This window comes from Musa acuminata, chromosome BXJ2-6, assembly GCF_036884655.1.
Source record: "Musa acuminata AAA Group cultivar baxijiao chromosome BXJ2-6, Cavendish_Baxijiao_AAA, whole genome shotgun sequence".
Taxonomy (NCBI): Eukaryota; Viridiplantae; Streptophyta; class Magnoliopsida; order Zingiberales; family Musaceae; genus Musa; species Musa acuminata.
Window position 1 is genome coordinate 39828789 of NC_088343.1, and position 26021 is coordinate 39854809.

Below are 26021 nucleotides of genomic sequence, written 5' to 3' on the forward strand. Positions count from 1 at the left end.
TGCATACCATGTGTAACACATCAAACTTTGACAATGAGTCTACAGCAAGGGTTAAGTGGCTTCTGGCCAACTCTTCAAAGTGGCTACCAAATGGAATTGGGCTAACCATTGAATCTATATATGAGAATAGCATACGCATGATTCTTACACATTTTGATGATAACATGTTTATACTTGTAAATTTTGTTATAGCATATAACATTCCTTGAAATATTGGCATGCATAGTATACAATATTAACAATAGCATCCATCCAGAAGTCATGTTGACAATTTCTTATCATGATGAGGATCGATTTATTTGATTTAAAGAAATGTATAGAAATACAAAATGATCATGAATCATAAATGATCTAAAAATGTAAATTAGATATTTAGTAGTTATCGGAGATTAATATTGTTAAAGATCACTTGCAAAATTAATCTCGAATGAAGGCAGGTGTATACTCAAATTTGAAAGCATCTTATTTCATCTTATAAATAACCAGGAAACTTCACAAACCACTATTAATTCTATTTCATAACAAATCACCTAACAGATGTGACTAAACCAATTACACACATTGATTCTAACACTAAATCTTTTATTCAATTCCTGCACCATTCTACCTATGCTGTGTCACATGTGATATATACGTACTTGAGCTTGTTTTATTGGAGAAATCCTGCAGCTTTCATGCAGCATTGCACCTATCCATGTCTGCCATCTCTGGCACTACGGTCAATGTGACTAATTTGTTGTTTGCTCTCTTTACAAGCACTTTCAAGGGCTTCCCAACTTGATCCCTCATCGAATCTACAATCTGCAGAAGAAATAGAAATTGTTATTAGGTTATTTCAACTCTGCAGGTAAATGATATCAATATGGATTTAAATCATCAACATCTACATCCTTATGTATGTGCCATCAACTAAAATATCAAACGACAGATATCATGTTTCATAATGTATGCTGAATAAAATTTACAGGGAAATAAGATCCAATCATGAAGTACAGGGATTTCAGATGTTGATCAAAGCACATGATCTAAGTTGAGTGCTCAGTCTAATTTCTTATAGAATGAAAGCTAATTGCCTTCATACATGATTCAAGCTTGCAAATTGTTTATGGGTTGGTTTCTACTAAAATATTAGTGGCAGTACCTCTTTAATTTCTCGAACTGGTTTGCCATCAAATTGGATGACTGTATCACCTGGTCGAAATCCTGCACGGTCAGCAGGGGATGCGGGAGTTACCTTGAAAACCTGACAATGTATCATTTATTAGATTCAAGCATGAAGATGAATTCCAATCTCTATAAGAAAAACTTTTGAGTTACCAAGAAATGAAACCCTGTCTAGACCACAGTTTATGAATGCCTTATCTAAGATTTTGTCATGCATATTTAAAAAAGAAAAATAAGAGTTGAACAGTTCTGATGATAAGAGACATGCTATACTAGGTACAGATCATGGAACATGTATAATCTTTGGTGGAATAGTAGGAAGCAAAATTTGTTTGGCATATCTCATGTATAATGATAGCAGCAATCAGCTCAAAAGGAGAGTCAACTGAAAAGGTATAATCATAATCCGTCTTCAGCTGACTTTTCACAATCAGCTAACATTTGTTGCTTTAGGACAATCTGTCCCCAGGACATATTATTGTGAAAAAATACAACCCATACATTTTTTTTCATTACCAACTATAACTCCACATGCTTGCAGGTAAAGTGGGAAAAAATGATAATGAATGAAAATTCATATTTAAACAATATCAATGCAGTATTCACTTTGGCTTAGTTGGGAAATTTATTAGAAAAAGGCCCTGGGTTTCTACAAATGATCTAGGTATCAAAAATTACTGAACAGTAATTGAATGTACCTCCAATTTTACCCTTTCTTGAGTTATAACCCAAAATTTCCATACTTCCTATCTTAAATCGATTTGTCCTATCAAAGCTGTGTCCGACCACTCAAAAAGTTAGGGAATAGATGTGATTTTTAAGGGGCGTCATTCGAAAGGAAAAAAATGAAACCATGGCATCTTTTTGGTCATTGGTCTATGATGAAAGTCAAAATTACCAAGGCATCTTTTTTCTGGCAAATCACCCAATTTTCTTAAAGCAAACCCCAATTTCAGATCCAGTTCTTTTTCCGTTATCTTCTGATACCTAACAAGCACTAAAGAGATATCCTGACTCAAAAAACATCTCCGCTTTCTAATAGCATACTGTCACTCTACAATACTTACCACTGGCACAATATCTGTCCTTACATCGGGACACGAAGCATCTTTGTCCTTACACTGTGCAATTTTCAATTCATTAAGATCGAGCATCTTCAGTCCAATCCATGGTTGAGCTACTTTTCTGTACAGACAACATAAAGTTAGTGAGTAGATGCAAAGGCTTAAATTTTATACAGAAATAATTCAGAATATATTGTGTTCTCGGGATAATAAGATAAGAAAAATGGCATCATAATTTGTAATGTCATCGTGAACAAAATGGTATACAAGTGATCAAGACACATAAATCAAAAGATAATCAAAACCAACAAACTTTGCTGCAAATATATGGCAAGATATAAGATAACTGCAAGCTGAATAAATTTCATAGATCTGGTGCTGGTACATTATCTACCATATCATCTTCTCGGTGTCATCCTTTTAGGTTTTTTCAAAACTGCAGACAACATGTCATGCCACAATATAAATGCGTCACGTGGCCAAGATAAAGTAGGCTAAATCAATATGTTCCAGCTTTGATAAGGATGTTCATTATAGGACGCCATTCAAAATTTAACAAAGAATGATTAAGCAAATCAATCAAAAAAGCCAAAGAGGAGTAGCACATAAAATTAGAGAAAATAAGTCAAAACAGGCAGAACATACCCATTCTTCATGAATTGCTCCACTATTTTGACGACTGAGTCAACTGGCACTGCAAAACCCAATCCATCAGCTGCAACAAATTTCATGACATTAACACCCACAACCTCTCCATCAAGATTCACAAGGGGTCCTCCAGAATTTCCCTACAGAAAGCCACATAAGGAGATCATACATTATTTCACAAATCATGATAAAAAAGTTGGACCAGGTTGGACAATCAAATATGTTAGTGCAAACCCTTCATCCTTGCAAGTTGCAAAAACTGCAGTACAGATAATTAAAGAGTGAGCTATGATTTTGTTAATAAAATTAGACAATGATGAACTAAGAACTAGCTATCTAGTATATTAGTAGCAGCTAAACAAATCAATAGCCACTCTTAACGATCAGATAGAAATTATCCTCTTTTCCTTTTTAGGCAAAGATAGGCCAACGACAATCAGAATCTCATTAGTAAAGACTGTAAGGAATAATGAGATAACAGAAGTAGAAAAGAAATAAAAATAATTTAATTTCTTTTTAGGAAACTTCTCTCTCTAGGAAGGAGCTGCATTTAAGGTTTTCTCACTTTCTCTGATTAAAACAACCCCATACAAGATTCCATCCTTCCTTTCCTAAGAATTTAAAAAGCTACTAAATACTCCATCTGAGCTGATGCATCAACCTTCTTAAATTCAATCAGAAACTTCAAAAATGATCATCCAGGATCCAGATAATTTACAAGGCAATTCAGCAACACGTGATACAGGCAAGAGGTGGTACAGAAGGCAATTCAGCAAAACATGATAAATGGAGTCGCAAGAGTAAAACAGAAATTGCAAGTAGAATTATCCTTCAGCCAGAACTTTCTTTTAGATGCATCAAGAACAAAAGATTGATTGTTAATCCAAAAACTAAGATAGCAGAGATAACCTTAATGTATGTATTTATCCATCTCTAACTTACTGAAAAAAAACTAGATAACTATTGAGGTTTCTACATATGCTGGGATGTATGTCAGATATTTTTTATCATGTCCAGGAAATGTTTAATTGTGTGTAGCAGAAATAATGATTTAGAAGGATCAAGAACAATCATGCCCATTGCCTTTTTTCTTAAAAAAATGTAAATTATGATGTCAACAGCTGCTCAATATTGCTTCAGACCCTCTCATAACCAAACAATATTGAGAGTTGAAGGTTCCAAAGTTATTAAAATCAACATTATAGATTTCTAGTAGCATTCATATAATAAAAACTGGGGACTTTGTGGAGCAAATATAATCTGGGCTAAAATTAGGGCAAAAAAATTCTAAAATTCTGTTTCAATACTACAATTTCAAATTACTGTCAGTTGTTTATCCTTCACAAACTTTCCAAATTCAGTTTGTATTTAAAAATTTTCATTAAATCTATCAACAAATACTTACATAATTGCTAAATGACCACCAAAAGTCAACGACAAAAATGCTAGCTGACATGGCTTTTAGAGACATCAAAGCTTCCGTTAAAATGATATTCTGAATAACAAAAGACTCCCATAGGTTAACTATCTCTTGAAGAACAAACTATATGAAAACATTTTATCTTTCACAATTGGCCCTAATTTACTTAATCCAACCTTACATTTCATACAGGATGTTCACAAAATATAGGATCCCAGCTCAAAAATAATTAGAAGAGACTGTATAAATAATTATGTTCTTCAACAATGCAAAACTGATATTTCATTCAACCAAGAAAATAAAGGTTCATGAGAAGGTAATGGAATGAACAACATGGCATAAATCTTATTAAACAATGTTAAAGTGAATGAACAGGTAGTCTCACCTTATTAATTGCACAATCTGTTTGCAAATATTCCCTTTGAACTCCTTTAAGACCCAAATCACTGCTTTTACGATCAACACAGCTACATAAAAAAGGAAAGGCGAAAAAGAATTCAGAGTAGAGAGAAACCAAAAAAAGTGTGTTCTTTGACAAAATAAATCTATAAAAGTAATCCCAAAATAAGGGAAAACCAAAAGGTTGTCTTAATTGACAGCATAAACCCATATTACTAAAATCAACATCGAAGCCACAAGCTTAAAATACAACATTGAAATAGAGTCAAAACAAGGAGAACAATTCCAAGTCAACTTACAACAATTTAAATAACATGCCTATTAAATTTTAAATATTTAATAGAAAATGAGAAAATTTTCTTACGATAAAATAGAAATTAGGAAATAAATATATGAATTCTATGTTAAAATACCTTATAATGCCAGATGTAATGGTATTTTTCAGAGCATGTGGGCAACCTAAAGCAATAACAAAGTCGCCTGGATGAAGCTTTGATGACATTCCAAGTTTTGCTGCTGGTAGTGGAATTTTTGATTGTATCTTCACAACAGCAATGTCTGAAACAAAATCAGCATTCACGACAGTGCCCTCAAATTCACGACCATCTTGTAAAGTAACACCAACCTATTTATTTTATTGAAAGGATAGTAAGTAACACCAGAGACAAGAAGGAAAATTATTTATTGAACTGATGACTGAAAAGATATCAGAATGACATTAAACAAATAAGTAGCCCTTTCTTTCTACGAAAGACAATATTTTTATACCAAAAAGAAAATCAAATATTAAATAGGTTTCATGAAATAAGGGTTAGTGTGGTCTGCGACCGACAGCTGCAAGGCTTTTGGTTTACAAATGACTCCATAAAAGCCAAACCTTATCCAGGTCCCAAATGACTGGGCCATGACATGGCCCAGGTTTGTTCTCAAAAGTATACAACTATGCTGATGCTGATTTTGTGAGGAAAAAAAATAATTTGTTTAAGCCCTCTTCCAACAATAAACTTGGATCATACAAGCCTAGCTCTTGTAAGTAGATTTTTATTTTTGAAGAAACTTCAAGCATTTAATTTTTCTAGGCCTTTTTCATGAGTATCTATCAATACAAAAAGACAAATTAATTATGCCCAAAGACAATTCAAAATTAGAAAACATCATAGACAATATTTGATTACCCAAAATATACATGCATAACAAAGTATAAGGATTAAAAAGCATAATTGAATAGTACATATTCACCACTACAAATAGAAGACACTACAAAAAAATCAAAGCATTGTTGGTTGAAATCATTAGTGGTTGAGTACTTAAGTTTCCTATTCACTAGAAATACCAAAATTTATTATAAAGTTGACAAACATAGATGAGAAAAGCACAGTAATTATGATAAAAGAATAATTTGAGCATATTTCAAACTAAGTTGGCATGATATGTCTATATCATTTAAATGATATCAATTTCATGAAGTTAAATAGAAAGTTCAACGTATAAATTTCCTCATCATGCATGATATAGTCAACAAGAAAACATAGTTAAACTATGTGCATATACAAAATCTACGAAGAATGAACTGCAATAGATGAGTAATAACCAGCAAGGACTAAAACATCATGCTAAACAAAAGGCCTCAGACTTGTGTCCAACAAAATAATCCTAATTGCAACATCAAACTCTCAGCAATCGTGCAATCTAAATTACAATAATATGTGAACAATAATGCCTACTTTACTATTTCATCAAATTGATTATAGATCAGAGCTCCTTTTAAGTCCCACAAATTTCCATAGTTCATTTAAGGAGAAAAGTTCACAAAATATTGTCAGTCTGTGCTCTACTTTGCCATTGCAGACCCTTTTCTTGCGATCAAGGTCCTCCACACAATGTGCACACGTCAAGATCGTCCCATCAGGATCAATTATAGTACCAGACCCAATACTCTTTGAAGACATCAGACCACCTGCAGAATCGTATTAAAAGAACTTATCATCCCATAGAAACCAAAAGTAGATCCTGTAGATCGACACAACCCGAAGCAAAAAAATCTCCTCACCTTTACGGACGGATATGTTCACCACGGCAGGGCTAGCTAATGCAGCCGCTTTAGCAATGAAGTTCGTTTCCGTGGATGTAGCGGAGCATGGCGCATCAGCGTGATTCTTCCCCAAAGCTTCCTCATTTGAATCCGAATCAGGGAAGGGGCTCGCGGCGGGAGATCGCCCTGGATAGAGACCTAGGTTTTGAGTCAAAAGGCTAGCCAACTCCAAAGCTACTAGCAAAAAATGAAGAAAAAGAAATCATAAAGCATTTCTTGAAACCGAAACCTCCGATCGAGAACAGAGATGGCCGAGCGAAGTCTCGCAAGAAGATCTCCGATGTCGACGACAGAAGCTGCCGCAGAGGAACAGAGATCGAAACGCCTACATCTGTCGAAAGGGGGAGGGGAAACAAATGTGAGAAGCTACAAAATCGTCGAAATGAGCGAGAGGGGGGTTTACTGGTGCGATGGGAGGGGCCGTCCGAAGAGCCGCCGTAAAAGGCAGCGATGGCGAGGAGGCCGGTGGCCGCACTGCGGCGGGGGTTCGGCGAGAGGAGGCGACGGAACATGGCTTCCCGATGTCGAGCGATCGCACTCCGTCCCTCACCTCTCCACTCTCCCCTCTCCCCTCTCCCCTCCCGCCCGCCGTGGCGGCCAACAGAAGATTTGGATTGCATTATAACGCATTTCTGTTTCTATTTACAAATATTTTTTATTTTTAAATATAATTTTGTCTCCAAAATTAAATGTTTTTTTAATAAAATATAAATTGAAATATACACTGTTGTGGTCAAACTTGAAATTCCAACCAACATTATTATAGATTATTATTTTTAAGAAAATAAGAAATTAAATAATTATGATAATAATTAACATAATGATTAATCTAAGAGATTAATGAAGGTAACCTATTATGCTTTAATAACAAAATGCCTTATACGTGTCCCACTAATTTAGGCATAGACAGAACATGCAACATAAAGATGATTTCTTGTTTCCTTTAAGGAGTTTTTAATATATTATATTTATATTTTGATTGAAAAACTGAAAAGTAGTTCAATGTATCCGAAGATTTGGAGAGCTTTAGTTAAAATAATATATCCTTATAATATATACATTATGGTTAATCTCAACTAACATTGTTATACATTATTATACATTTGTCACCTTAAAAATTGAGAAATCAAATCAACAATGAAATTTTGGAAATTGATTAATTAACAATGATTAATCCAAGCTGTGTTATACCAAAATTATCTGTCTTATATGTGTGTCCCCATTTATTTCTTGTTTACTTATAAAAAAAATTAATATGTTATATATATGTTTATATAAAAAATATATATCTTCGATAAATAAAGCATAGTCACATAATCCAAAATACTAAAGATGTTAATTAAACTATTATTGTATTTATTCCTTAGTTTAAGATATCAAAAACCTAGATTGACCACTGCAAAATACCAATCATATTTATGAGTAGGTAATTTAACTAAAAGGTAAAAAATTATAACATATTTTTTAAATATTATCATCATTATTTATATAGTCTTAAAGTGACAATTCAGCTATAATTAACTCCACAAGAACATAAATGCGAATTTAATTATTTTATTGTAATATATATGCTGATAAGCTTAAACTAAGGAATAAACATAAGAATTATTGACTTCGAAGAACTATATATATATATATATATATATATATATATATATATATATATATATATATATATATAGTCTGCTATTAATGGTGTGAAAAAAAGGGCAATTTAGATTACTTTGCTGGTGTTACAGTAGACTGTAATCATAATTTCTTGTTCAAATTGATGGATAAGTTGGAGATTTTATTCTTTTTTATTAAAATATATATATATATATATATATATATATATATTATATTAATTATATATATATAATTAATATATATATATACCGAATGGTATACCGTATCGTACCGAGAAAATATCGAAACTCCGGTATAATATGATATTTTAATCCTTCATATAAATTATATGTTATCTTTTTTTAACATCTACTCAATAAACTTAGATTAATCATTATGAATTAATAGATTTTAGATATATTTATATATTTCAAAATTATATAAATTATTTAAAATTTTCATTTTTATTAATAATGTTATTTGAAGTTTCAGGCTTGATGAAGATTAACCATATTAGTATATAAATTCATACATACATACATAAAAAAAAAATATATATATATATATATATATATATATATATATATATAATTAAATTAACATATATCCTCTTGTGGAGTTGATTGTAGCTGATTGTCCCTTTAAAACTGCATGAATGATTACAAGAATATTAAATTTTTATTTTTAATTAAATTAGCTACTGTTGAATATGATTGGTGGTGGTTAATCTAGTATTTAGGATTTATATTTCAAGAAGAAATATGTAAATATCTGGAGGGACTTGTATCCTAAACTTGCTATATTTACATTTGTGTAAGGAGAGATATAAACAAAAACCTAGGCTTTTGAGTGAAAGTGAACCCTAAGGGGACCCAAGTCCATTTTAAGTGAAAAAAAAACCTAAGGATTGTTGGATCAAACATAATAATGATGGATCTTAGAGTCAAGATAATTTCATAGTGTTGTGGGTTATTTGTCATGTGATTTTGATGAAAATTATATTTTTGTGGAGCTGATGGGGAAGCTTGTGAAGCTCGAGCTATTTTAGAGGGGTTAAAGGCTAAATGATCACATGGATACACTCATGTTCTATGTTGAATCAGACTCAAAGAGAATGGACTGCTGTCAACCATCCTACAGTCTATCACCACTATTGCTATATATATCATCAAAGATATTTTTCATGTATCATCTTTAATCACAGAAATCAATCGTTCTGTCAACACAGAAACCAAGTTCATCTTTTTGTGGAATGAAAATTTTCATTTTGAGCTTTATGAGTTGATTTTCTCCTATGCTGAGAGTGTTTTCATTGTCAATTAACACTTCTTATTTTGGAAAAAGAAAGCACTACAAAAATATTCAGCAGGTGGAGAGGTATGTTGTAGCTTTGGTGTAAATTTCAGATGATATCTAACATATTTTTTTTGTTATTTTGAGGTATCTTTATTGTTTTGTAGAGGCAAAGGTTCAATTATGCATGGGTGAATAGTGTGGACAGTTTTTGGAAGGATAGTTTTGCTCTTATTTGATATGAGAGGATATGGTTGTATGTTGTCTCAGTCTTTAATGCATAGTTTTCTTTTTGGATTAAAGATTCTAGCAGTGTATAAAGATTCTTTTACTAAAAAGGAAAAAAAGGACAAATTTGTTACTAAGAAAAAAAAAAAGAGTGGCACCTCATTGTATCCTCAAATGGATAAAATTATTTAGGACTAACAATTGCAGCATGTCTCATAGGTATGTCTGATAGCTTCTCAATAATGCATAACTGAAAGTTTCTATCAAGCTATGTTTTTTGACTTGGTGTCAATGATTGAAGCAGCTGGTCCACACATCTGCTTCTTTTTTGCTGTTGAAAGAATGTGTAGAGAGAGAGAGAGAGAGAGAGAGAGCTCTTGCTTCACTTCCATCCTTAGCAGGATGTTGTGAACACATCAAATAATTTCCCAACAGTATCTTATATGGAGGATAAGACCAGCATTCTTTTATGATTCTACTGCATAATTAATTTGCTGATGCAGATGAGACTGGACAGGTTGATGTTTGAGTCAAGCCCTTGTCATTGATTTCTTCTCAGTTGATCGATAATATGATAAATCTTTGACTGGCAAAAAAAAAAAAAAGGAGCTGAGACTGCTCTAGTGTTTTGATTTATAGTGAGGGTCCTGTTGAGGATGCTCAGCAGCAGCAAGACAGCAGCACTCAACTCAGAATAATTTTTGCTGTAAGCACAAAAGATCTGCTTTGCTTGGATCAGTCCTCCATGATCCAAATGGTTTTTCCTGACCTTGAGCCTAGAAGCTTGTAACTTGGGGCTTCAATCTGGCAGAGCTTCTGTGTTCTTCTGAATCACAGAAAAAGAGTTTGTCAAATGAGAGAGTTTACAGAACCTAAGCAAAGTAGAAGAGACTTTAAGACAAGTGCTAGATTTGGCAAAGATAGAAGATCATTCTGAAAAAGTTATAAAAAGATGATCTGATTCTCCTTTAGAGCTCATTGAACTGAAACAGAAGAATCTTACGATGCCCAGACAATTGTGCCTTTTCAGATAAGGTAAATGGATGTTACTTACAAGATCTATATTTGACTGCATGCAATTTACTTAGTTGTCCATCAACCAATAGATTAATTTATTTGCTTGCATTCAAAATTACAAGTTGGGAGATATGTGCTCCTGTTACCCAAATCATCAAGACTCTATCAGTCACTTGATGATGAATGAACATACTGAAAGAAAGCTGATATACATTAATATGCAAAAAGAAGAATCATGGAGCTACTGAACAATATATCATTAGCCAAGCCTTTTGCTTTTCTGTGGTTCCAGATTTTGCTCTATGTAAGATGTTTGTTATCTCTTTGATTGAGACCCCTTAATCAATCAGTGTTTGCTTTGTTACCTACAGAACAATATATCATTAGCTAAGCTTTTTGCTTTATCAGTGCTGCCCCATAGAATTTGTTTTTTCTTTTTTACCTTATTTTCTATTCTACATGGCTATGATAGATCCAAACATAGAACCCGAATGATTTATCTGTCAATTTTGCTCGCATTTTCTTTGTTTCTTTTTTCTTTTTCAATTTCCAGATGCTTATTCCTTCAAAGTAATAACAAGTCGTAACTCAGAAATTTGCTAAATCAAAACGAGACTTTCATCCAGTGAAAAGGAAGAGAAAGTATAAGATATCACACAAATAGAAAGTCATTTTGTGGTTGACCATATAACACTGCAGAAGCCACATAAAAGTCTTGGTGTCTATATATGAACAATCAAATGTAACAGATCAAGCAGAAATAATAAGCAAGTCCTTATTTTGGCAAATATTTGAGACTGCATTATGGACATGGAAGTATCAGCCTATTGCTGGAACCATCAACAAAATTCATTTAGTTTCTTGAATTAGTTCTGAATTCTTCTTTTGCCTAAGTTACTGATGAACTCTACCATATTGCTAAAGGAGAGCAAATTAGTTCAGAACTTTACCAACTTGCTAAGTTACTGAATTCTTCTTTTGCCTAAGTTACTGATGAACTTTACCAAATTGCTGAAGGAGAGCAAATTATGGACATGGAACTATGGAAGTATCAATCTATGCCTGGAGAGGCATTATCAGAACCATCAACAAATTCATTAAGTTTCTTGAATTAGTTCTAAATTCTTTTGCCTAAGTTACTGATGAACTTTACCAACTTGCTAAGGAGAACAAATTAGTTCAGCAAAGTTGCACCACAGTTCACAATTAAAAGCATTTCATCCATCAAGCCTTCCAGAACAATAAGTGGGCAAGTGAATTCATGTGGTCTGCTGTCAGACTCTTTGTCCACTTTCCCAAGAAAATCTTCTGAAAATTGATGTCATGTAGGAACCTCTCCTGGTGTCCTCTTCCTCTCACTCATTTGCTACCTTCCAGTGGAAGGTGGGACACTAAATTCAGTAGTATCTCAAAAGCTGAGGAAGAGAAGAGAAAGGATGTCTTTTTCCAGCAAAGTTAGTATTGCTGTGTCAGGGTAACTATCACCTATAATGAATGAGCCTCCTACTTGGATGATCTGGCCCCTAGCACCACTACCAAAAGCTTCTAGAAGAATTGAAACAAGCACATACATTATAAGGACTATGATATCTTACAACTTGTGGCTGTCAGAGTGGTTGTGTTTCTAAAATCCAGAATTTGATCACTGATTTACCAAGAAGATGACAAAGACCATATTGTGCTTTGATTATGTCTCTTTTATATTCTGCATTGCATGAAGAGGGTGGCTCTTCATTGGTGTGATTCCAAGGTAATTTTTCATCAGATATGAGGGTACTGAGTTGAGATCTTCCTGCAACAAATGCTGTTTGACATGAATCAGAACACTAATCTGTTGCAGACAGACTTGACTTATCCAGACCCACTGTCAGCCATTTTCATCTTGCTTCATAATTATAGTCAAAGACTGGCTGTGGCAGCCAGCACACTAACAGTGAGATGTGATCTAAAGTTGTGAGAAAAATACAAAGATCTTTGGAAATTATTTGGGACTGGGGACCATATTTGAGCACTTTCCTTATCTGAAAGGATAAGGATTGATGAAGTCTTGTACAAGTCCCAGTCTTGTCCTTAAGAGCTTCTGCATGGGTATCAAACACTTGCATATTGTGCAAAGTTTGACATGTAGCAGAACAAAAGTTTGAAGTCTTTTATCCAATTTCTTGAAAGCTCTTCTCGAGCATGGTGGTAAAAACTTGATACTTTCAGAACTTGTTGCATATCTGATTGTTTGCATTTGTTTTGGCAGAAGGAACTCTATGCCAAAGAAAAAATCAAGAACTGGCACACCTATCTGACAACATTATTTTTATCTTTGTTGACATGGAAACCATCTCTTGATGAGAACTGGTTGCCCAGAAGTATCAAACACTGCAAACTAAGCATATAATTCCATGTTAGCTAACATATCCATATAGCACTAGCAAAACCAGTTTTATCAGCACAGCTCAAAATGGAAGTTAGATCAAATACTGGAATTTTAAGCCAGCAGAGGTTTTAGAGCTAAATTACTGGTGATTAGACCAATGAGGTGAATATTATAAGGACAACACTGAAAATTCCTTGGCATCTTTTAATAGACAATAGCAGTTAAATGCTACATATGCGCAATGAAGTGCAAAGCAGAAAATTTGCTAAAACCATCTACCGATACGCACATTCAACTATTCAGGATATTAAGTGTAGCAAGATAGAATTTTTGAAGGAGCTAACTGAATTTAAGCCCAATTATTTTCATCTCCTTCCTCGACAACATTGTTCGTTATAGTCCTAATCTGATCTGAGCTTAAATGAACACATGGAAAAAGTAGGATTCATTAAACATTTCAATCTAAGATTTCTGATGACAACATGTAAACCACGAAAATCAAGAATCTAAAACCACATCTCACAGGATATGCACAAGTGTATTCAACCATGGATGACAATTAGCATGTTTTTAATGATGCTCGAGTATCGATCACTATCTGCATTTGGTATGAGTAAAATAACTAAATTTTCATTCAGAAAATAACCAGTGGTCAGAGAGTTAATTACAAGAAAAGAAACATCATAACCGAAATGGTGGATTTTGAGTCTGTGAACTGTGAAGTTGGACTTATTTGACCTTTTATTATGTTTCTCAACTCAAGATCATCATCAAACCTGCCATTTTGATTACATTTTTCAAATGAAGTGCAGTTGCATTGATGTTCCAGAACTGCTCCAAGATGGAGTCACTATCACTCTTCTGTCAAAAAGAGGCAATGCTTCCAGATGAATATCCTTTTCTTCCTAAAATTGACAACCTCTAAAACCTGTTCTTACTGTTCTATCATGCAGTGCAACAAAACAACAAGCAAAATAAGTGGCATCACTCAGCCAAACTCCACCAATTGACCCCAAGACAAACAGCTCCATATGGCACAGAAGATGAAGATCTCATCTCATGTCTCCATACCCATCAAGCCTCACCATTTCAATGACTCAAAGAGTCTCCCAAGAACCAAATTCTATAGCTTGAAAACAAAAGAAGCAATAGAACTTCAAGTTTTCCTTCCACCTCAGGATTATAATGAACAGAGTCACCACTCCGTAATTGCTTCTGGAATTCTCTGGCAGTTCCTTCCAAGCTAAAATTGCCAATCCATTGTCCTCTCCATCTCTCTCTACATATCCATCCAAATCACATGTGATTTGTTCTTTCCAGTACCCAAAAGACCTAGCACTGATTGTCCCGCACACCTCACACATGGCCCCAAACCATTGAGTCATACAAAGTCACAATTAAAAAAAATTCCATGGATGATGATGCCTATCCTATCATTAATTGATTGTCCCTCATCTTACTCGCCCCAAGATCTTTAAATACCAAAAATAAATATTATTCCTATGAATTATGGAATTTTTGCAACTGGTAATGGTAGCATCTCTAGAATTATGGGTCCCTACCATGATGCCCCAAGAACCACAAATATACAGATCCACAAGAAATGAAATCATCAAACACACTTGCTCCCTCTCTATTTAAACCCCCATCCAACCCCATCCTTGCATCACAAGTTTACCATGCAGTGGCAACAGTATTCACGAATGAGAGGATGAGAAGAAAAGCTCCATAAATGAGTAGAGAGAGAGTGCATAGCGAGAGACAAGCTGTAGGATGAGAGGAAGAGAGAAGAGAGGAAGAGGGATGGAGGGAGAGGAGTGTTACAAGGATTTGATACCGGGTTTGCCGGATGACATAGCATTGGATTGCCTCGCCCGAGTCCCGCTCCGATTCCACCCGGGTCTCCGACTCGTCTGCCCCCGCTGGCGCGATCTGGTCACCGCCCCCTCCTTCCACCGCCACAGGGAACGCATCGGAGTGGCGGAGGACCTGATCTTCCTCGTCCAGGCCGTCGTCCCCGTCGACAAGGGCAGCGGTTCTGACGAGGGGGAGGAGGAGGGGAAGGGTGGGGCCGCCGCTTGCCGGCCGCCGGTGTATGGGCTTAGCGCCTACAATGCGACGCTCGGGTCGTGGCACCGCGTGGTGACGCCAGAACAGGTGCCGCTCTTCGCGCAGGTCGCGGCGGTGGGGAGGGAGGTGGTCCTGCTGGGGGGCTGGGACCGAGCGAGCTTGGAACCGACGGCGGAGGTCCGGGTGCTGGACCTGGCGACGGGCGGGTGGCGTCGTGGGGCGGCGATGAAGGCGGCGAGGAGCTTCTTCGCGTGCGCGGCGGTGGAGGGGCGGGTGTACGTAGCGGGGGGCCACGACGGGCAGAAGAACGCACTGCGGTCGGCGGAGTCGTACGATCCGGCGGCGGACGCGTGGTCAGCGCTGCCGGAGATGGGGGAGGAGCGGGACGAGTGCCGGGGGGTGGCGGCGGGGGGGCGGTTCTGGGCGGTGAGCGGGTATGGAACGGAGGGGCAGGGCCGATTCGTGGGGGCGGCGGAGTGGTACGACGCGGAAGCGGGGACATGGACGAGGGAGGAGGGGCTGGGGGAGGCGGGCGGCGCGACCTGCGTGTGGGTGTCTGGGGGCAGGATGTGGAGCCTGGAGGGCGGCGGTGGAGTCGGTGGCGTGAGGGAGTACGAGGGGAGCGGGAAGGGGTGGAGGGAGGTGGCCCCGCTGCCGGGAGGGATGAGGCCGTGCGCGGCGGCGGCCGTGAGCTGTGCCGGAGAGAGGGTGTTCGTGGTGGCGGCGCAGGCAGAGGCGGTGGCCGAGGCCGAGGTTGGCGGTGGGGGCCACCGCGGTTGGACTCTGGAGGTGGGGCCGCAGCGGTGGACGCGCGTGGTGACGCCGGTTGGCTTCACGGGCTTCGTCTTCTCAGCCGCAGCGGTCCGGATCTAAATTAAACCGGTTTGGTCCCCCTTCCCTCGACTCAGTACACTGTTCCACATATAACTATAATAATCGAACCGGGTTTTTGTGGGTTATGAGAGGCTACCTGTTGCATATATCATGTATGCTCTTTCGAGTCCCGTGCATAATGTTATATACCCTCTTTAAACAAAGGGATATGTCAGCTGTTCATGGCGTGCTTTTCCTATGATTTCCTCGCCTTCAACGAGACTAAAGAAGAATGAATGCACATAACACACTATCTTCTCAATCAGTACTTAATATCTTACAGGTCAACAACATCAAACTCTTGTCTCTCCAATTCTACATCTCAAACATCAGCACTATAGATCATGGAAATCGATACTCTCACTTGGACTCTGTTCTTGGAGAAAATGGATCGCTGCTGTACTCGAAATCTTCACCAGTCCCTGCAAGTCCTCCCCCACTCTTACCTGCAAAGGGTGGAGAAGTCGATCCATACTCCGCAGTGGAGTTTACGTCCGCCACCTGCATGATGTTCTCGATTTCCTTCACCACCTCGCTCATCGAAGGCCGGTCTCGGCTTTCATCCTCCACGCACTTCATTGCCAAGTCGATGAAGTTTTCCAACCCACGTAAGGCACTGACAGTAGCAATCGTCGGATCGAGAAGCTCATCAAGATTCAACAGATTCTTCTGCTTGTCTATAGCATCCTTCACCTGTCTCACGACGTATTGTCCTTCTTCTATTGGCTTTCTTGCAGTCACCAGCTCCAGCAGTAGAACGCCGAAGCTGTAGACGTCGCTCTTCTCCGTCAACTGCTGCGTCATGTAGTACTCGGGATCCAAGTAGCCCTGCGATGAGGAGGATGCAGGTCGGTGTTCATCGGATGCAACTTGCAGAACTTTTCCTCTGCGATGTGTGTACTCACCACTGTGCCTTTGACTTGCGTAGTAATGTGGCGTTTAGCGTCATCAAACAATGTTCTGGAGAGACCAAAGTCGGAGACTTTTGCGTTGAGACGATGATCAAGAAGGATGTTGTTGGACTTGATGTCTCTGTGAATGATGGGGGGGTTTGCGAGCTCGTGCAGATAGGCAAGACCGCTGGCTGCACAATGGGCAACTCGAAGCCTCCTCTTCCAATCCATACGTATTCCAGACTTACCTGCACACCACAAAAGAGGAATCAATTCTCTCTGTGAAGAAAAACTAGGAAATTATTAGTAAAACTTACCATATGAAACAAAGTTCAAAGATGAGCCAACTAGGTTTCATGATTATCTGTATAAGACTTTTTTTGGTCGAGAAAGATTGTGATCTCATCTACTGAACTCATTCTATCTGACCCTTTCTATGGCAACATTTCTTGTGCGTGATGAACACTTAGACATGCCCAATTCAAGGAAGAGATATTGCTTGGAGAAAAGAATGACTGAAACAAGGACTGCAGAACAGATAAGAATCTAGGTGATGCATGGAGCTCAACTGACAAGAAGTATGCTGTAAAGAGATTGCAAGTACCTGATAGGCTTTCCCTGAGAGTGCCATTTGGAACATACTCATACACCACTATTTTCTCATTGTGGTCGATGCACAAACCAACAAGACTGACCAAGTTTTTGTGGTGCACCCTACTCAGCATCTCAATCTCTGTTTTGAACTCCTGATTACCTTGTGCTGATCCCTGCTGAGCTCTTTTGACAGCAACAACTTGTCCATCAGCAAATACTCCTCGGTATACCTACAGAAGTAACCACCAGTAATCTGAAGCTGAAGTTGATTTCTTGATCTAAAATGTTGTGTAGGAAAATTATAATGCAACTTTCAGAAAGCAAAATCTAGGTGATCAGCAGTTGCTTCACTAAAATGTCTCTAACAGATAAAGACTTCAAGAATCACCTCATGCAGCACCATTTTGGCTTAGGAGTCTAACATGCATGTTTATACCATATCTTCATTCCCACTGATGCAGCAGTAAAAGGATTGATCTTTAGGTTTCCTACCTTGTAATGAAGTACTAAATCCATCATATCTCAGATAAAAAAGAATGATAGGCATTTTCTGATTATGTTAGTGTTTTCAGCTTAGATTTAACACTCACATGAGTGATAAATTCGTTCGAATCTGACATATGTAGTTTAAATTAATCAAGAATTAGATAATTTTTATGTAGGACCTTCGACTCTCATACAATCTAATTTTTTTTTATCAATGTCATTGCGTCTAGGATCTTCAGTCAGTAAATGAAATATGATTCATTGCTTTATAGATTTAATGATATCAATCTGCATGTTTACTTCCAAAATATGAGAGCGAGAGATGGAAAAAGGGAGTGGAGAGACCTTTCCATAAGCACCACTTCCGATACAGTTCTCTTCTGAGAAGTTCTTGGTGCATTTCCTTATCTCTTCAAGTGAGAAAATTCTTGGCCCTGTCAGCTGTGGAATGCTACTGCTACTTGTGCTGAGATTCCACAATCCTGTCAAAGGCTCAGTAGTTTACATACTGCTAGTGTTGATTTGCATAAAACATAATTCATGTAAAGTTTGCTCAAAATGCATGCCATGGTCCATCTGAGGAATGATCTTACCAGAAAATTGAAATCGTGAAGCAGCCTCCTTAGCCTTTCTCTTCTTGTGAAGAATGAGCAAACATATTATTGCTGATAAAAGAACAATTACACCAACTGTTGCACCAATTACAGGGGGACCCCTTTTTGATTTTGAACCTGGTACTGTTCCTGAAGAGGATAGTAGGAACATAGATTTTTTTCTTTAGAAACTACTTATGCAAGTCCTAAATTTGTTGGATGTAACAATTGGGAGGAAATCAGCTTCTGTTATATCTGCAGTTACCTTGAAATATATATTGTTGGCCTCCGAAATAATAGGGTCCGAATTCAGGTGGAACAGTAAAGTTCCGATTGTTGAACAAAGATGAGATAAGGAAAACCTCAGATTCATCAAAATAAACTTTTCTATCTGGAAAGAACTTCAAATCAATCTGAAGATAGCGGTCATTGTTCATGTAAGGATTTAGGACAGAAACTGAGCTGACAGGAACTTGATATTCCAGACATCCATTGTATAAAGAAGTTCCCAAAGAAAAGTAGTGTGATGAATTATTAATGTCAGAGAAATTTTGGAGCAGAAAATATATAGTTCCCCTATATGGACATGAACAACAGCAATGGGAGTCCATATCTTGATCTAGAGGACATAAACTGTTTCTGCAGTTGGGTGTTGAGGTGGAGTACATGGTATCACTGGATTGCTGTGGAATTGTGCAATACTTGCTTCCTGATTCTCCTTCCTCACAATATGGATTATCGACAAGTCTGCAGGTATGGAGTCATAGTGTAAGAGCAATAATTAGATGAAGAACTATGACCCTAGCTCATGTTAAACAAGACCAGCAAAATGAAGACAAGAAAAGATAATGGCAGGATCCAACATTAGCTCTTGCAAGTAATTTCCAGTGTTTATCTTCTGAATATTATTATGCTGCAAATCAACAAGTGAAAGCCGGCTGCTGATTTGGCCGCTGAGGTCCAGAGTGCCATTAAAGCGATTGTTTCTAAGCCTCCTGCATCAACCATCGGAAGCATCAGCTCGATAATTTTGTGCAGCCACATATTTTCTGACATTTAATCACAAAAATGTTGCTTATAAAAATACACTCACGCAGTCTGCAATTGTGAGACAAACAGAGATGTCGGTATCTGCCCTGAAATAGACAAGTACTCCAGGATTCTGTGACAAGGATACCAAGATTCAGACCCCAGCTTGCTTGATAAAGGATTCTTGAATTTGAAAGACAAATGGATTAAATTAATGGTCTGTGATCTCCAATGGACTTGTTTTGTGCATGTGTTGGCTTGACTTATATGCTACAGCATTGGTTGCAATCTCCAATTCCAACTTATGAAAACTTCACTTGAATTTTATCTGACAATATGATCTCCCTGCCTTTCCATAATTTGGATGACCTCTGATTTATCTAATGGAGAGCTTCCATGCTTTTTTGAGTTTGGATGGTTAAAGAGAAACACATACACACATGATAGACACAAAATGTTAAAAGGGAGGGAGGGAGAGAGGAAGAGAAAGAGAGAGGGAGAGCTACATTGTTGTCAATGATTGAGAGGTTGAAAACCAGGATGGAACTTCTGATTCATCAAAACTGTTGTTACTCATGTCCCTGCACAAGAATCAATCTGGTTAGTCAACAGTCATTAATTATGAAACAGCCAAAGGTTTGATCAGGAAGTGACACTAGAAACCAGTCAAATATTAGATAAACTATTTGAAAAGAATTTAAATAAAGCAAAAAAAATTTATGCCACGACATGAAAATAATATTCCGGTCCAAATGTTTGCTTGTTGAACTTGAATCCACAGCTGGCCAAGTGCCGTATGGCTTAAATGAAGCTAACCATTATTTACATCGGCAATAAATCTATAAAAAATTGTTAACCATATAGAAATACTTTTTCTTTAAATGCTTACAAATATGTTAGTCCATCTATTCCAGTTAGATTTGGCAAGGGACCAGTAAGTTGGTTATTTGACAGGCGCCTGCAACCAAGAAGTGATCATGTTCTTGAGAGTAATTGAAGTTGAAATAGCTTCTTGATTAATTCAACTACACTCACAGGTCTACCAATCTTGTAAGGTTGTTGAGGTTTAGAGGCACATTTCCACTGAGTTCATTCCCGTCAAGCCGCCTGAATCAAACAAGAACTAACATCACAAAAAGCACCAGCAGGGATGCAGCATTCAGTGTCAATTACAGCATATCTTCAGCTTTGCTTACACAGCTTCCAGAGTTCTAATCAATCCGATTGTTGTTGGGATGCTTCCTGATAAACGATTGTTATCTAAAATCCTGAGCAAAGAATAACCTTAGTATATCAAAAACAAGTAATTCAGATTTATCTTCTTCTGAAGTTCTCCCTACATAGCAATTTGTAATCAATGTATCACCAAAACCTCAGACCATAGTTGACAGAGTTTGATAAGGGATTCAGTATCTTACACATGTAGCAGTTTCATTTCTGAATGGAAGAGACTCGGTGGAATTGGCCCAGAGAGGTTGTTCTTGCCAAAATGGCTGAAACTTGGAAACAAATTGATCATTTAGATAACAAAACAGGCTCATGAAATAAATTATCTAAATCTCAAGTGGTAAAGGAACAGAGTCACCCACAAGTGCTGGCAGTTAGTTAACATATCCAAACCAAGATTTGTGCCATCAGAGACAGGGATCGATCCGGAAATCATATTATCAGTAATATCCAGCCAGTGCACTGATGACAAATTACCAAGAGCTCCGGGAATTGGTCCATGTAAATGGTTGGAGTTCAGAGATCTGTATAGATAGAGAGCAATCACTTACTAGTGTAATAACAATGAGAAAGAACTATTAATTGGCACACAACAGTACTATAGATGTTGAACTGTTTCCAAATGTTAATAGATCTTGAAGACCAAACTTCAATGAAAAAGGTGAAAGTTAATCATACATCTTTCAGAGTCAGATTTCAATCTAAGAATCATATAGTTATGACAAGTTCTGCAGGAAATGAAAAGTCGTCGTATTTATGAATGTGTATAAGATTGTGACATAATGTGGCCTTTCCAGGTTTAATCATGCAAGACATTGAACTTTAAGGGAGATGCAGATCTTACAAAACCAATAGACTCGATAGCCTTCCTAGTTCTGCTGGAATGCTGCCACTAAATCCGCAACCAACAAGGATTCTGGAGAGAAAAAGTGAACAAGAAAGTTTCAGTTCTCTTCTGCTGTCGCACTTAGTGAACATCCTGCAACTACTCGATAATGAACTTGGAAACCATAACTTACAAATTTTGCAATTTCACCAAATTCCCAATGGAATGGGGGATTGGTCCATTCAAATCTGCATTATACGACAGTTCCCTGTGGGTAAAAAGCCTAATCAGAACACATGAGAATGATCACAAGAAATAGGAAGCTTAATTGAACAATGCAGAAACATTAATGGTACACTTGGTGCATCACAACCTCAATCCAAAGATTGTAACTTAACTAACGAAAAGAGCAACATGTAAGCCCAGTTAATAGACATTTTGGTTGATAAAAATAGAATCATTGAGAAACTTACAAATGAACCAACTCTGGCAGACCCTCAATTTCTTCAGACAGAATCCCGCTTATGCCCAAGTTTGATAAGGTTCTGATGCACAAGAATGCCAATTGAAGTTTGCAAGTTAAATAATTTATGTTGCAATAATCTTGAAATACTTGAAGAAACATATCCTTGGAACTGACATTGAAATTATATGAGAATTTGAACATTTGACTCCATCCCAGTGGCTGCTGCAAGGATCCTCACCAGCCCAGGTACATGGAATGTTCTGCCAATTACTAGCCACACCAACCAGAGCAGAAGCTATGCAAAATATACAAAGATTCATTAGACTGGTTATTCTTGTTACCATCTGTAAGTAAACAGAACTCAATAAGGGTTCATGATAATTTTTGGTACTGCAACCAGTATCCAGAAAATGATATATATGATGACAAAAGGAACAAATTTCATCCAAGTTTCCATATTTCTATTTGCTGGTTTTGAATGAAAGTAATATGATTGGATTGACGGTCTTCTGTCCCTTCCAGATTGTGCTTCTCTGAAGAAATCTCACTACAGTTTAACTTGATACAGAAACAGGATGAACATTAAATGGGGAGACAGGCTTTTGGATTTCCCATAACAAAAATGATCAGATCTACACTCCTATGTGCATGTTGGCTAAAGTTTTAAGTCGCAAAATTTCTAGCTGATAGGGCACAATTTGATAGCACGCCTCCAGGCAACCGTCCACAGCCACATCAGCGCCAACAAAAAGTTTTGAAGTCGATGTGGCGGACCACGTCAATACAACGCCGCCTCGCAAAAGTTGGGACGACGCCTCTCGGGTCTGACGCCACCCCATAAAGAGTAGAACGACGCCGCTCGAGTGTGACAGTGGCACCCCTCGGGTACGACACCACCCCACAAAATCAGAATTAGGACGGTGTCGCTCGGGTACGACACCGTCCTGCAAAGAGTAACAGCATCGCTCGAGTACAACTCCGCTCCGCGAAGGTAGGGACATCGCCGCTCGGGTACGACGCGAGCAGCGATGTCCTGCAGCCCTGCAGCGGAGAAGTTGATAGAAATAAGATTTCCAAATTTTTTATTCTGTTGAGGAAAATCCTCTATTCTGTTGAGGGAAATCCTTCCTTCTATATAAATAGGAGAGAGAGGGAACATATTAATGTATTGAAACATTTTCATTTCTTCAATAAAGCTTCTTTACTTTTTTAATAAAGTTTCTTCAATAATTGTTCTTATCTTCTATTATTTTTGTCATGGTATCAGAGTAGTGAGAAAAGCGAAGCTTTGCTCTTGTCTTTAGCCAGCGACCAACATCGCTGAGAAAAGCGAAGCTTCGCCTTTGTCTTTGGCCAGTGACCAATGTCGCTGCAACCATATTCTGAGGCTCCATGGCTAATCTCGGTGGACTTAAGGAGAACGAAGGGCGGACTTAAGGAGAACGAAGGGAATGCCTATGCCCTCACAGTAACAGCAATCGCAATAGTAACAACGATTTGTTCTTGCCCTACTCACGAAGTCTCTTGCTTGTAAAACGAAGGGCGGACTCAAGGAGAACGAAGGGAACGTTTATGCCCTCACAGTAACAGCAATCGAACAGCAGCAATAATCTGTTCTTGCCCTACTCACGAAGTCTCTCGCTTGTAAACCATTCTTTGCATCAATCCAAGATTGGTATCCTCATCAGGAGCATTATCTTGCGGGGGCATAATAAAAGATAAGATTTCTCCAACTAAATGAGGAAGATTTCTCCAACTATATGAGAAAATCTTTCTATCATTTCCATCAGAAGTAAGCCACCCGCCGAGAAAGAAGGTCACTCTCGGGAGACGAGGCTCAAACCCGACCCGACGCTTGAGCGTCAACGCGGGAGACCCTGCGCATCGAGGACTCTGAGACAAAGGGCTGCACCGGACACGAGATGGCCGACGCCAGCTTCTGAGACCCGAGCGCTAGACCGGGCAACCTTGCGCATCTGGAATCGACCCTAGCCGTGCTAACTCCCCAACCATGGCGTAAAGAGATGCGAACACTAGCTATGGTCAGAATCATTAAGGAAAACAATATGAGCCCTCACCTTCATTAGGAAGTGTATCTGCTGAAGTGAATAAAGTCCCAAGGGCAAGGATCAGTAAGCAAACTAGACAGCCCAGTCCCACACCATGAAGACAAGAACCACACTCCATGGTTCAACTGAACTCTGAATGCCTATAAGAAGAAGAAGAAGAAGAAGAAGGCCTTAAAACCCTCCTTAAACCACCGCCATGGAGATTAATATCATGGACTCCCCTCTAGACTCCAAAGAACCAATTCCAAGCTCTCAAACTTGTGTGGAAGACATGTTGCCAAGCTAAACACAGAATAACTTGTTGTTTGGATGGCTTCCTGTGGAGGCTCAGCATGACTACCACTGCACTGATTCAGCTGGAACATTTAATATGGCTTCAAGTTATGGGATTCTTAATTTGGTACAGATGGCAAAGAACCAATTCCAAGCTCTCAAACTTGTGTGGAAGACATGTTGCCAAGCTAAACACAGAATAACTTGTTGTTTGGATGGCTTCCTGTGGAGGCTCAGCATGACTACCACTGCACTGATTCAGCTGGAACATTTAATATGGCTTCAAGTTATGGGATTCTTAATTTGGTACAGATGGATATCTTTCTTTGTCAAGAATGATGGTGACTCATTGACTGATTCTATCCAAAGAATCAGTATCATTGATGCACCTCTTCCATTACAGACTCCAAAGAACCAATTCTAAGCTCTCAAACTTGTGCCAAGCTAAACATAAAATAACTTGTTGCTTGGATGGCTTCCTGTGGAGACTCAGCATGACTACCACTGCATTGATTCAGCTGGAACATGTAGCATGGCTTCAAGTTATGGGATTCTTAATTTTGGTACACATGGAGCTCTTTCTTTGTCAAGAATGATGGTGACTCACTGACTGGTTCAAATCCATTATTTTTAGATAACTCCATGGGCATTTATCTGGTTAAGGGAGAATGTTCACTTTGAGCTTGACTAGTGAAGAAACCTGGTGGATCTTATCTTAAAGCTAATCTTTATCAACTAGAAATTGACCACTAACAGAATGATGTTGAAACTATTTAATGATTTTCTCCTTCTCAATCACCTCACCAGAAGAAACAACTGCCCTTCACCAATCTGTGGCAACAGAACCTTGACTTTTCAGGATATTCCCTGTCCTATTTGCAATCACATCATTTCTTCAACAATCCAAGAAACATCAACATCAATAGCAGTATATCCCTACCTCACTCATTTAAGACAAGGAAAGAGGGCCAGTAAGCAGATTTCTCTTCCTCAGCAGTCTCAAATAGACATTTGCCAATCCTATCATCTGATTTCAACTTTTTCTTTTTTTAATGATACATTAATTTTATAAAAAGTTAATAGTGTTATAATTTAATGAGTAGTCATTAACTTGATAAAAGTTAAGTTGAAATTAATAATAATACTCTGATTAGAAATAGACTAAAATCACTTAAGATCAAACCTAGTGATGATATCTTCACAGCAGGTCTTTTTCCACATTCATGACAGTATTTTTTTTGTTCAGACTCCTAGTCATGTCCAATATTTATGATAATTTATCAAGTCCTTATAAATTAATTTCACTAATCTCCTACAAATT

At 37.8% G+C, this 26021-nt stretch overlaps 3 protein-coding genes across 4 annotated transcripts; 1 reads left to right on the forward strand and 2 right to left on the reverse strand.

The window, feature by feature from the left end:
- Positions 1 to 442: 442 nt before the first annotated feature.
- LOC103989835 (putative protease Do-like 14) lies at positions 443 to 7380 on the reverse strand. The gene is made up of 10 exons (XM_018827255.2): positions 7191 to 7380; positions 7017 to 7118; positions 6746 to 6913; positions 6531 to 6652; positions 5109 to 5320; positions 4682 to 4763; positions 2874 to 3016; positions 2232 to 2349; positions 1142 to 1243; positions 443 to 801 (listed from the first exon to the last, which is right to left on the reverse strand). The coding sequence occupies exons 1-10, from the start codon at positions 7297 to 7299 to the stop codon at positions 673 to 675; spliced, it is 1287 nt and encodes a 428-aa protein (XP_018682800.1). The 5' UTR covers positions 7300 to 7380; the 3' UTR covers positions 443 to 672.
- A 7534-nt stretch (positions 7381 to 14914) lies between these two features.
- LOC135615570 (F-box/kelch-repeat protein At2g44130-like) lies at positions 14915 to 17555 on the forward strand. 2 transcript variants are annotated; one of them, XM_065114242.1, is made up of 3 exons: positions 14915 to 16253; positions 16528 to 17092; positions 17173 to 17555. In XM_065114242.1, the coding sequence occupies exon 1, from the start codon at positions 15075 to 15077 to the stop codon at positions 16242 to 16244; it is 1170 nt and encodes a 389-aa protein (XP_064970314.1). In that variant the 5' UTR covers positions 14915 to 15074; the 3' UTR covers positions 16245 to 16253; positions 16528 to 17092; positions 17173 to 17555. The 2 variants fall into 2 exon arrangements, with proteins under 2 accessions (XP_064970314.1, XP_064970313.1); XM_065114241.1 differs by having other exon boundaries at positions 14916 to 16253; positions 16982 to 17092.
- On the reverse strand, positions 16482 to 24885 carry LOC135615569 (leucine-rich repeat receptor protein kinase HPCA1-like). The gene is made up of 19 exons (XM_065114240.1): positions 24437 to 24885; positions 22533 to 22653; positions 22366 to 22437; positions 22086 to 22160; positions 21911 to 21982; positions 21429 to 21590; positions 21258 to 21332; positions 21036 to 21107; positions 20875 to 20946; positions 20729 to 20797; positions 20346 to 20420; positions 19904 to 19972; positions 19674 to 19805; positions 19076 to 19557; positions 18811 to 18960; positions 18563 to 18699; positions 17742 to 17961; positions 17150 to 17385; positions 16482 to 17072 (listed from the first exon to the last, which is right to left on the reverse strand). The coding sequence occupies exons 1-19, from the start codon at positions 24543 to 24545 to the stop codon at positions 16605 to 16607; spliced, it is 2868 nt and encodes a 955-aa protein (XP_064970312.1). The 5' UTR covers positions 24546 to 24885; the 3' UTR covers positions 16482 to 16604.
- Positions 24886 to 26021: the final 1136 nt, after the last annotated feature.